Source organism: Fringilla coelebs (genome assembly GCF_963513975.1).
Source record: "Fringilla coelebs genome assembly, chromosome: 5".
In the NCBI taxonomy this organism is placed as follows: domain Eukaryota; kingdom Metazoa; phylum Chordata; class Aves; order Passeriformes; family Fringillidae; genus Fringilla; species Fringilla coelebs.
In genome coordinates this window covers 57,520,851-57,533,887 of record NC_140033.1, presented here as the reverse complement: position 1 = coordinate 57,533,887, position 13,037 = coordinate 57,520,851, and the positions used below count along the sequence as shown (strand labels likewise).

The window sequence follows — 13,037 nt, the reverse complement described above, 5'->3', positions numbered from 1 at the left end:
AGCACCCGAGCCTCTGCGGCCTCCAGCTGGGAACAGAGCGACTGCTGCACAGCAAAAGCTGCCCAGGCCGTGGCAGAATCACTTAGGAAGGAAAAGACCTCTGAGATCGTCAAGTTCAACCTGTGACTGAACACCGCCGTGCCAAGCAGACCACGGCACTGAGTGCCAAGTCCAGTCTTCCCTTAAACACCCTGTGGGACGGTGACTCCAGCGCCCCCCGGGCAGCCGTGCCGAGCCCGGCCACTCCCGCTGCGGGCGGCTTCTCCCCGCTGTCCGACCGCTCCTCCCGGCCGCCAGGCGGCGCGCGCGCCCCGCGGGCCCGCGCCTCAGGGACAGCGGTGGCGGCGCGGCCATGGCGGACCGGCTGACGCAGCTGCAGGACGCCGTCAACTCGGTGAGGCGAACGCTGCCTCCGCTCGCCCGGGCCCGCGGGGCACGGCACGGGCTGGGCTGGGCTGGGCTGCGCTGCCTGTGCGGGGATGCGGCGATGCAGCGATGCGGCCCCCGCCCGCAGCCCCCCGGCCGGGGGAATGGCCACGGGTGTGGGGTGCGCCCCCTCCACACGGCCGGGATGCTGGGCGGGCGAGGTGCGCCGGGAGCCGGGGGTGGCTGTAGCGGTGGGGCAGGGTGATTAACGCCGTGTTAATTGGTGCCGGCAGCTCGCGGACCAGTTCTGTAACGCCATCGGAGTGCTGCAGCAGTGCGGCCCGCCGGCCTCCTTCAGCAACATCCAGACGGCCATAAACAAGGATCAGCCCGTGAACCCCACGGAGGGTGAGTCCGGCTGCCTGCGGCTCCCGCACGCCAACGTGGTGTGCGCTCGGCAATGCAAAATCCGCCCTCGACAAATGATCCCCCCTTAGCTGGTGGAGTGGTGGAGGTTAAGTCGTCAATGGATGTGGCTGCACCCTCTGCATAGTATTGTGACGGCTGAGTTGTGCTTGTTTCTGATAATTCCCTGATTGCCTGAGTTGTGCTGTGTTTTGTGCAGAGTATGCCCAGCTGTTCGCAGCTCTGATCGCTCGCACCGCCAAGGATATCGACGTTCTCATAGATTCCCTGCCCAGTGAAGAATCCACAGCAGCTTTGCAGGTAGGAGTTTTCCTAATTCCAGTATCAGAATGCTCCTGAAGGCAAATTTCCTCCTTTTTTTTAAACACATTTTTTCATCTCTAAGCCATGAGGACATTGAAAAAAGTTGATTTTATCATACCACTACTATATTGGAAACTGCTCACCCTTTTTTTTTCCAGATATTAACAGAACAAATATAACAGTACTGATACTTTGTGCATTGTTTTATTTTTTCCCCCTTGTGTAATAATTCATATTTTCTTGCATTTCATTTTGTAGTCACAGAACCAACATTACAGAAGTCTTTTGTTCTTCCACTTTGTTTCTCGTTAAAGAGTTTGCAGGGTGTCTTTTAAGTTGTTCAGCTCTGTCACGAAATAATTCCACCACTTTTTAATAACAAGGAGTCTTCCTTTGAACCAGTCAAACTTGGTTTTTAATTTTTTTTCCTATTCTTTCACAGATTTTACCTATTAAAACCAATTTTTTTTTCTTTGTGACTCTTAATGGCTGGATTTATATAAAGTATTTTCTTTTTGGATTGCATAAAGGATGTAGAATGCTGTTACCCTGACAAACCTGATAAACACCTTTAAGATCACCTAGAAGTTTTAAACCTGCATTGATACTCTGTAAGCATTCAAAAGTGTTTTACAGAAGATTGACAGTGACTGGGCCAAAGAGAAATGATTTGGCAGTGGCATCACGTTTGGTTTTAAACAGAGGAGGTTAAATTTGGGAACTTTTCTAGTCACAGTAATTGCTGAACATCCTAATTGGACTCGTTAACACTAGCATAATTTCCTATAAGTGCATTTTTAATAGCTGAAGATAGAATGCCTGCTGCAGACAAATTCCAGTTTATTCCATGACTGAGCATAGTCTGATCAAAGTGGCAGCTGGTGTGGGCAAAGCAGGATGCTCCAGAAGGAGGAGCTGGTGATCCAGTAGGGATATGCTTTCCTTAGAGGTGATACTTCAACAGTTTCTTGCTGTCTTAATGAGGAACTTCATGTCACAAAAATTTTTGATACTTTCTGTCTGGTATGGTTTTAAGATAAATTAGCTTGGATTCCATCACTTGGATTCAAGTTTTGATTTTTATTTTCTGTTGCTTAATTTGGTGCAGTATTAAATATTCTGATAGTCTTCCAAGAAGTGGTTTTGAAGGTGCTCGAAACACTCTCAAATATGCACTGTAGGTTTAGTTGAGAAGTGGTAGATAAAATGTGGTTAATTAGAAAATAATAGAAAATAATTAGAAAATTGGAAAATAGAAAAAAGTTGTTTATACTAAAGTTGTCTTGGTGTATGTTTCAGATCTGAGTCTTGTCTTAAAGAGCTGCTAGATGAATGCTCAACACAATTTACCTGCCCCTTGTGAATTCCCTTTTGCTGAAGTTGACAGTACAAATTCTGCTCTTATCTGTGAACTGGTTGCAGTCAACTATTAAACAAGAGAACCTTTATCTTTTTAGAGAGCACCAGCTGTTACCTCAGCATCCTTGAGTAGCAAAGTCACTTAAGTGTTCTGTTGAAGATCCTTGCTTTTCCCTGGTGCCTAATATCAAAAGAGGAAACTCTTGCAAGAGTGTTAAAATAGTAAAATAAAAAGCAGGCCTTTATTGGAAGCTTCCAGGCATCCCAATGGTCATGGCACATCCAACATCACATTTCTACCATTTTATAAGTTTAACAAATTAGCATACCTCATAAATATTGCCAATTAGAAGAGTAGTTGGTTAGGTAGTTTTCCCTGCATTCTACCCCACTGGAGTTTTTCCAGGGGCTTCTGTGCCCCATTTCTTGCATGTTCTCAGATTCTGGTTGGAAAGTATGCGTTAGAAGGGTTAGCTTATTGTTCTAAAGGGAAACAGCAGGAAGAATACTAGGACTATGTGATAGTAGCATCCAGAGATACGAATATATGAAAAACAGCCAAGAATCTTTGGGCATCATCCCGATTTTGCTTTGAAGGCTGAGAGCCTGTACCGGCTGGAGGAGGAGAACCACGAGGCGGCGGCGCGGCTGGAGGAGGTGGTGTACCGCGGGGATGTGCTGCTCGAGAAGATCCAGAGCGCCCTGGCTGACATCGCCCAGTCGCAGCTGAAGACGCGGAGCGGCACCCACAGCCAGCCCCTGCCCGACTCGTAGCGCCAGGGGGCAGCGCGGCCCTGCCCAAGAGCCTCGGGAACGCCTCTGGATGCACCGGGAATGGATGGGCTGGCCCGGCCCTCCCGCGGGGCTGCCCCGCGCTCTGCTCTGGGTCGGGAGCGGCGGCTTTGGCACAGCTCGGCTGCGGGTTTTGTGTGAGAACCGCTTCTGCAGGGGCTCTGTTACGGATCTGCGTGGATTGATGTTTCTTTGACTTAAAACGAGCTTTCGGTTCACAAATATGACTTCAACCGAATTTGTTACATATTACAAGTATTTGTATAAGTTAATCCCACTGTGGTCATGATATGTTTTTTTGTAAGCCTCAGACACATAGGAGTTGACCAGAGTCCCCTGGAGACAGTGCTGTGAATGCAGTGATGGTCATGTTTTAATTAACAGCACTGGTAATGTTGGTTGGCTGCTTTCACAACCCTTTACCCAGCATATGAAAGAAAAAGTAAACTCTGATGTTTACAGAGTTTGTCATTGGCATCACATTTACAAATAAATAAACCTGCAGGTGTCTAATATTGACATTTATTATTGTTTGTAATTCACAAATGCACCTTTGAGTCCATTGTTGCTACTGACACAGTTGCTCTCGCTTGTACTATTTCTCTGCTTTTACTGATATTTTGTATTTTCTTGGCAACTGGTGAGTGCCTCTAGAGCAGGCAGTGATGAGGAAGCATTGGATGACTGGATAAAAATCAGCTATGAGAAAACTGAAAATAGCTTACTACATAAAGTTGCTTTTCAGTGTAAGCAGTGGCTGCCATATGAATGCTGTGATCATAAGCAACAAGATTCCTGTTGTCCCCGAGGTGCTCTACAGAGATGTATTTATCTTCACACACTCAATCACAGGGTGAATTTCTGTTCTTTGTTGTAGGACTACAGAAATACTAGTCTCTCTTGTGATATTTGAAATAAAACCCCAACACCAAACCAGCAGCTAATGTAACATGAACCTGGGGTTAAACTTGTTCATTTTCTCTTGTTTTGAGTTACCAGCCTTGTTATTGCAGGATGTTGTTTGTTGCCACATAACATCTTCTCATTTCCTGATCAAAACCACCTGTTTCTACATATTGACTACACTGTCAATGACTTGAAAGTTACACATATTGCTAATCCACCCAGACAAATCAGAGCAATTCAAAAATGCCTTTAGCATGCAACAAGTGTAGCACAGCACAGTGTTTTGAGGATTAAAAAAGACAAAGGTGTTCTTACCTCTAACAAATACTAAAACTGTAAGTACTTAATGAGACTGGTATTGCATTGCTTAATAATATGCATATCTGTAGTCATAAATTTAATCTGCTGTTGTGGAACTCTTGTACTATCAGAATCTGCAGAAGGAAAAAAAGATTGGAGGGTGAACAGACTACAGTACAGCCCTAGGCCTATGGCAGCTTGTCCTTGATTTATTTTACCCATGTCCTGGGGAGGCTTGAGAGGCCAGATTTTTATTTGAAGTCAGTCCTGGAGCCTGGTTTTTGGTTTTTCCCTGGGAAAAACCACATCCAGTGCTTCTCAAGATGGTGTGGATGAAGGTGGAGTGAATTTTTGTTGTTTGTTTGCTTTTTGAATTAGTGGACTTGAAAAGAGGGAGAAGTTTGGGCTTTGTGGATTTTTTTTTTTTGAGATGTCTTAAATTGAAATGTTGCTGAAAAAGGGATTTGATCTTCATAGTAGATTCCCTGTTACAGCTTAATATTGTGCATCACCTCACATTTGTTAACTTGGGAACTGTGGGAGACAGTACATCTTCAGGAACCACAGTTCTTTACATTTCATAGCCTTCTATTTTTTTATTCCTGAAACCTGCTCTATTTCTGCAGCCTGCTACTGCCGAACTGTGGAAGCTCTTTATTCTAGTTGCTGTTTAAGCATCAAATAAGTAGTCACACTTGGAAGTAGACCTTAACCAGAGATATAAATAAGTTTCATCCTAAGTATGTTCAATGTTTCAACACTTGAGCTGTAGTAGATTTTCACCTGCTCTTTCACAGTCTGCAGCTTGGTCAGCAAAGTGTTTATCTTTTGGGCCTGACACAAGAAAATAGGGAAAACGTTGATTTGCTACAGCTGTTTAATGGACAAAGCATTAGATAGGGACTGGAGATATGGATTCCTTTACCCTTTATCATGTGCTGATTTGTCCAGCTGCTGCTATTGGAGTTTGAACATCTCTGTTCAGAACACACTGTGTGATGGTAGTGATCTCCTTCTACTCAGGCCAGAATTGTGGGACATGCAGGATTGCAGGGTCTGGGTCATTTATAGTACTCCTACTTTCAGTGCATTAGAAAAAGGTTGGGAGTCAGAGAATCATAGAATGGAATGGGACCTTAAAGCTCGTCTCATTCCAACCCCCTGCTGGACAGCTTCCACTATCCCAGCTTGCTCAGAGCTGCATCCAACCTGGTCTTGGACACTGCCAGGGATGGGGCAGCCACAGCTTCTCTGGCACCCTGTGCCAGGGCCTCAGCACCCCCACAGGGAACAATTTCTTCCACATATCCAATCTGAACCTGCTCTCTGTCAGTGTGAAGCCACTGCTCCTTGTCCTGTCACTCCAGGCCCTTGTCAAGAGTCTCTCTCCATCTTTCCTGTGGGCTCCCTTCAGGCACTGCAAGGGCACAATGAGGTCACCCCAAAGCCTTCTCTTCTCCAGGCTGAACAATCCCAATTCCCTCAGCCTTTCCTCCCAGCAGAGCTGCTCTATCCTTCTGATCCCCTTGGTGTCCCTGCTCTGGCCTGGCTCCAGCAGCTCCCTGTCCTTCCTGTGTTGGCCCCATGGCTGGATGCAGCCCTGCAGGGGGGCTCAGCAGAGTGGGGCAGAGAGGTAGGACAACTCCCTGCCCTGCTGTCCTTGGGTTCTGGGTCGGGGCAGGGTCAGCTCTCACCCACAGCCCTCAGGTCCTTCTGCCAGGGCTGCTCCCTCTGCTCATCCCCAGCCCATGTCTTCCTTGAGAAGCCTTGACTGCTTCCCAAATTTTAATACCAGAGAGAGGGGGACAAAGGGGGGTGGGAACAAAGTGGACATAGCAGCTGGTAACAAACGTATGAAATTACCTGTGAGAGAGTTGTGAAAGGAAACTTAGGTTGGGACAAGAGAATAGATGGAGGTAGAGCATGTGGGAAGAAAACCAAAGTGTTGAGCAATTGTTCTGCATGTTATGTTGGACAAGGAGTATTGCCCAGTGAACAAATTGTACTTTGAAGAAAGAGAGTACAGAGCATAATGGAAAATTCCATTGAAAAACAATCTCAGCTACTTCAAATGAGCAGGAGCATCTCACACTGGGAATCCATACAGCCCACTGGCAAAGATGTTGGAATCAATTTAGTAAACATAAGCAACTGATCAAAGCCTAGTCTTCTTTACTATAAACAACCATGCTTGGAGGAAAGGAACACCTCCCAGCAGCTGTTCTCTTTTTCAGAGACAAGAATACAGAGGAATTTGTACACTTGTTTTTAAAGATACTGGAAAAATTGCATTAATGTTATTTTAGCTTAATGTCTGTATAGACTCAGTCTTGGCTTCTATTGCAGATGATCTTGGAAGATCTGAGAGCTTCTGCTGTGTGTGGCATGGGGAAAGTGTCTTGGCCATCCCCACAGACTTGATACCAAAAGATGTTGGGAGTTTTCAACAATACAGGTGGGAGACTGGCAGGCTGGAGAGCAGCTCTGCTCAGATAGAGCTCAGGCCTTGGTACACAGCAGGCTGAGCATGAGCCAGCAGCTGGCCCAGGAATACAACAGGCCAGCAGCATCCTAGGTGTGTTAGGGGGAGCACAGCCTGGAGGTCGAGGAAAGGGATCACTTCCCTGTGTTCAGCACGTGTTGGAGTGCATCTGGAACACTCCCAACAGCTGTGGGCCCCCAGGGTCAGCATGGGCTGGAGCATATCCCCTGTGAGGAGAGGCTGAGGGAGCTAGGCTGGGGACAGGAATGGCTTTGGGACAGCTAAGAGCAGCCTGCCCATGGGATGGCTCTGGGGATGCCTAACAGCAGCCTGCCCACACCTATGGGGGCTTATGAAAAGACAGGACCAGGCTGCTCACAGTGGTGCTTAGCAGGAGGAGGGTGATGGTGGACAGAGATTGGAACAACGGAGATTCAGACTGGTCACAAAGAAAAGCATTTTTCAGTACATCGGGACAAGTAAATTTTGTGTCACTGTCCCCAGAGAAGCTGAAATTCCTGGGAGGTTTTTCAAGACTTGGCTGCTTAAAGCTCTGGCCAGCTTCCTCTGACCTCACAGCTGACTGACCTCTGCTCAGGAGGTGGAATTAGACTCCTCCTGAGGTCCCTCCTCTTGATCCCGTGGATACGAGACACGCACTGCTTCAGAAAGAATCAACCAAGTGTTAAGGAATGTTGTGTCCCCGTTTTAGAAAGGCAGATCTGGAGGGCAGAAAACTTGAGGTATCTCGTATCAGCCTCATTCCTATTGATGAGACTTTGTGATGTGCTAGGAGGCCACTGAGTTGACCTTATGTGTGGTGTGAAATTCCACGCTGTAGCGACCCAAGTTTCCAACAGGTGCCCTTGGAGAGTGTGATATGCAAAATCCACATCCTACACTTAGAGAAAATTGATCTGTCAGATGATGCTGACTCACTGTTAGACAAAGGCAGACTCCTCTACAGAAAGAAATTGTATTTGTGTTTTACATTGCTTGTTATATAGTCTTACATAAGAAATAACAAAAGTGCAATTTTCAGGCATTAAACCTGAGGCTAGAGAAAAAGTTTTATTCTAGCTTTTTCATTAAGATCTGTGGAAGAAAGCTTGAATGACTTTTATTGACTTAAAAACATTTTATTGATTGACTGACAGCAACTTTTTACCTGTAACCCCTGTTCTAGCGACAAAGAGCACAGAAAACAAAGTTTGCCAGATTATGTTCACATTTCAGGTATGTCAGACACTGTTTTAGATGCTTGCAGTAAGTGGCATCCACAGTGGAAATGATCTTCAGGAAGCTTCTGTCTGTTTCAATGTTTTTAGTGTAACATGCTTGGAAGGAGTGCTCTTGACAATGACTGCATGCTGTTTGTGTACACTTAGATGCAGGTTTTATGTTTACTTTTGTTTCCTGGAAAGTCTTGTAGGCTTGTTCACTGTAGCTAGACCAGGAATTTTATATTCTTGCTGCTGTGGCTCACTCAACCAGCATGGAGAAGCACCTGAACACATTCACCTCATGCTCTGATCACACAGGATTGTCTATTTTACAGCTGTTTACACCAGAACCACGTTTCTTTTAAATTTCTGTTTGTACCTAACACTCAAAAAGCATAACACAACAGTGCAAACAGTTTTCCACTGACCATTTTAACTTGATATTTGCTTACTGTAAATATTACTTGGGTCCTGGGTTTAGCCTCTTACACACTTCACTGATGGCCTAAATGAATAATTTTGTGAAGGAGAAATTTGTAGCTGAGTAGGGACTGTGTAGTTTGGCTCTGAGAATTCCTTCCTCCACCCTGCCCACTTAAAAAGAGAAGATTGGAATAAAAGCCTTCTTTCAGGAAAAAATGTACTCCGTTCTATGGCTGTGTGGGAAAGCAATTAAATGCACATTAACTTTCCACAAGTGCTACAAAAAAATCCCAATTGTTTTCTCAAGCCATGACCCGAGAGAGAGAAGCCACATTCATTAAAAGAAAGCACAAAACCTTTGAAGCTAAGAGCTCAGAAGAAGAGGGCTCTTACACTTGAGATTGTGGAGGCAGGGTTTCTTGCAGGAGTTTCTCTGGTGCTTTCTCCAGGTATTGCAGAATGATGAATAGGCACAAGTAACAGAATATGTGCTGGGTCCCTTCCACTGGGAAAGACAGGGGAAGGCAGATTTTATTACAGCACGGAAGAAGGTTGATATAGAAGGAAAAATGTCAGGGCAGTCAGGATACAATTGTTCCCAACCTAACAAACCTTGCTGAAAAGAAATCTTGTTCCCTCTCTCTGTTTTCTTTCCAGAGGTATCAGAAAAAGTGTGGGTTCTCCTAACAGCCAGCCTGCCATTTTATTTTGAATGCTCATGTCAGCAAACAATATAAGCAAGGACTCATTCCAAAAACTGGGCAGTGTTCAGATGTGCCAGTGAGCACCCTGGGTGTTTACTGGACTTGGGATTGAAAGCATAGCTTTGGCAATGGAGGTTTTCTCTTGGTGGTGTTCTAAAACCAACAATAGGCTGCTGCTAGGAAGCTTTCCCTGTGTGGCAGTGCAGTGAGAGTGCAGTAATTTGTCCAGCTTCTGCTACAGAAAAGCCACCCGAATCGTCTGACTGCTGTCAAATGGTGACTGATGGGAGTGGAAGCAGATCCTGTATTTCCTTGGTACTAGGTATGTGTGTGGAAGAGAAACACTGCAGAGAAGAAGAAAAACATCTTGGATTAATTCAAGGGCAGTGAGTGAGTGTCTAATGCCCATGTCACAGAAGATGTCCTGGTGTCCCTCCTCACTCCCTGTGGCGTCAGTCAGGGCTAGGGCTGCAGCATGGAAGTGCATTCACCCTCAGCAATGGAGAAGCCATCACACCTAAATTTGATTACTAAAGGGTGCATGATGTCGTCCTCCTTCCCCAAAAGACACTGAGTTTGAACATAAAATGATGGAACTGGTTCAAATTACATGGTTTTAATTTGTGCTGTGGGAGCCAGCTACGGAAAGGTGCCTACAGTGGATCTGGGTGGAGTGTTCCAGCTTGCTTCTGGCATCCAAGAGCCCATACCTGAGTGCTTTAGCAAAGGAGAACTCACATTCCCAGGCACTCTGTAAGGCCCGAGGCTTTTGGTGTGCCAGACAGATCCGTGGGGAGCACAGGGTGGGATCTGCCCTTGCTGGTGTTAGTCAACAGCAAGAGAAACCCTTCCCGTGGTTCCTACAGGCTGGCTTATGTGCTGAGAGGGACTGAAATCCTCCAGTGAGGCAGAAGGAGCAGCTCTGACTTGTTCTGGTGTGCTCAAGCGTGCAAAGGGCATTTCTGCTCTGGCATTAGTATTTTTCAGCAGAGAACAATCATGTTTGGCTGCCTCCTCTGCAGGTATTTTGAAGCAGCTTCAGGTGAACGAGTAGGGATCCACTTGCACCTGTGTGGTTCCTTCCACCTGGTCCTTAATTGACCAATTAAAAGTAATTGAGTAATAAATCCCTGCCAACCTCTCTAACAGGACAAGGAATTCAGGAGGTGAGGCCTGATAAAAGGCAGTGGTTTTAATCTCAGGTGTAACTGGGTAGTGAGGGATCAATTTTCTCTTCACAAAAGTTGTCATGAGCTTGTATGATTTAACAAAATGGCTCAGCATCTGTAGATGCCAGTGATCCTGGACTGTGTGACTTGTTCTTTATGACTAGGTCATATTTAATTGTCTGTTGTGTGACAGTGGATATTAACCTCATCTGAAGGCCTGACTTTGATGGGCTGTGGAATACACCGTAAATTGTAGGCTAAAATGCAAAAAACCATTACTTTCAGAGAAAATCTATTGGGAAGAATCCTGTGGAGCACAGTCAGAAATGAATCTGATCATTAGAGTAATGAAGTGATAATACTTACCACAATAAGCAAGATTGTGCCTATATCCTGCTCAGTGCTTTACACTTGGTGGCTGCCAGAATAAAGCTGCAACAATGTAACTTCTGAAATAACAAAGTTAAAGTGCAAACAACTTGTTGTTCCCCTCGTAAAGTGAACTTGTGGTTACTTTCTGTCTGCTCCATCTGACAGTGAGGGACAGCAGAATTTTGGCAATTAACTGTACATTTTCCAGAGTCACCTGTGTTCAGTCCAAGCCTGTTGTGACTTACTGCTTTTGAAAAAGACATTAGCCCCAGCCTTAGGAATTGTTAAAATTCTTTGTTACCTCTTCATGGCATAGAACTGGATTATTTCTTAGATTATCCAAGCACTCCATCTCTTACTCCTGCAGGGAATGGGTACCTTAACTGTGCCCTTGATCACTTGTGCTCACTTCCTGTGGTTTTCCATTATTGGTGGCTCCTGGGTCACGGTGGTGGGGTTGCTGTGTTTGGGTTGTGTCGCTGGATTCTTGGAACTGAACACCACGTGGTGCTGTGCAGCTGGTTTTTCCCCCTCTGGCAGCCCCTTCCTCTTTCATCCTGTGTTTAGCCCTTGTTGCGTGAATTCTGACCAGAGTATGCACAAAACCTGATCTCTGGTGTTAGCAGAGATTTATTACTCTGCCCCACTGATGTCAAAGGGGATGGGATTTCCCAGAAATGGGACTGCAGGATTGCACTGGAATGCTTGTGAGGAGACATTGCACCGCACAACTTTGAATTCTCTTTTTTGCTTATGATTCATAATCCTGACGTACTCAGGAACTCTCGACCAGACACAATAGAGGCAGCTGCTGCACTTGCCAGAAATGCATTGTTCTGGTGTTTTAACCCTCCTTAACCTTGTGCTGAGGAGAGAAGTGTGCCAGAATTGGTTATGAGGAGGCACTCTTCCTTGTAACCACCTGGATGGATTCCTTTCTTTCAAAATCTTCAGCTCAGTCCTTTGAGAGCACATCTTCAGGTCAGTCTCTTAGTCTAGATGAACACAGTTGCAGAGAACAAAGAGTCTCTGTTTAAACTGTTTGTGGTCATGTTTGCTTACAGATTTCAAGGGATACCCACACACCACTGTGTCAAACACTAGATTCAATGCCAGGCTTTTCTCTCAAAAACATTCCACCTTGCCTGGAATCATTCATCCAGATAGATGGATTGAGAATGCGTGGATGTGGTCCATGTTCTAGTGGGAGTCAATATATCCAGGAGGAGGGAGGACTCACAGCCTCCAGTCTTTGCACACAGACAGGGAGTAAAAGAGGAAAAGGGATGCAAAGACTCACCATTCCAGAACAGTCTGTAACCCCAGGCTGAACAGCTTCAGGTGCTGAGCATGGAGATGAATAAAATCCCATTTGAGAGACTTGAGGGAGTTCTCAGATTCACTCCATGGGCACAGCTTTCAGAGGGATACAATTCATGCCTCTCTTAAGGGAAGGCTGGCTTGACATACATACTCCTGGAACAGACACTTGAGACAGGAAGCCCCTAGAACATAGCTAGATTTGGTGGCTAACTAAACTGAATAAACAAAGAAGAGTTACTAGAAAACAAAAGGTGAGCATTGTGCACAAGACTTTATTATTGCAACAATAAATTGCACTGATACCCCATCTGGAGGGACTGGTGTTACTGTTTATCCATCCAAACCCATCATTTTGCCTTGGAGCAGTAGGAAAGGATTTCCTTTGTGTCCCTCATTGCAGCAGCTTTAAGGAGAACCACAAAGAACCACAGAACTGCTCCATTCCATGCTGGCCACCAGATGAGGTAGCATCAGCTGGGGACAAAGCTGGCCTTTGTTACCTGGAAGGGTGGCAAGGATGGGGCAAGTTACTCAAAAGACAAATCAGTCAGGTTCCCCAGTGCAGACAGGGTCTGTGTGCTCACCACGCTCCAGCTGTGGCTGCAGTGTGACAGGATAAAAGGCCCAGGGAAGGACTAGGGCCTGCTGTAATTCAGCAGCAGCTTAAAGGGGACGTGTGTCCCTTTGTCACCAGGGCCAGATGCACAACAATGACCAAAGCCACAGTGTCCTCTGGACATGATACTACAACATGAAAGCTGTATTTGTAGAGTTTCCTGTCTGAGGCTGATTTTCTCCCCCATGCAGCCAGTGAGGTGCCACATTTTGGAGCACAATAATGCTCCAAACCCAGGAAACCATTTAATCAGGTGTTTTAAGCTTGCATGCC

At 45.8% G+C, this 13,037-nt stretch overlaps 1 protein-coding gene across 1 annotated transcript; it reads left to right on the top strand.

Moving 5' to 3' along the window:
• The first annotated feature begins 2 nt into the window (after nucleotides 1-2).
• MED21 (mediator complex subunit 21) lies at nucleotides 3-4,345 on the top strand. The gene is made up of 4 exons (XM_084205780.1): nucleotides 3-394; nucleotides 660-774; nucleotides 992-1,092; nucleotides 3,052-4,345. The coding sequence occupies exons 1-4, from the start codon at nucleotides 353-355 to the stop codon at nucleotides 3,226-3,228; spliced, it is 435 nt and encodes a 144-aa protein (XP_084061906.1). The 5' UTR covers nucleotides 3-352; the 3' UTR covers nucleotides 3,229-4,345.
• The last annotated feature ends 8,692 nt before the right edge of the window (nucleotides 4,346-13,037 follow it).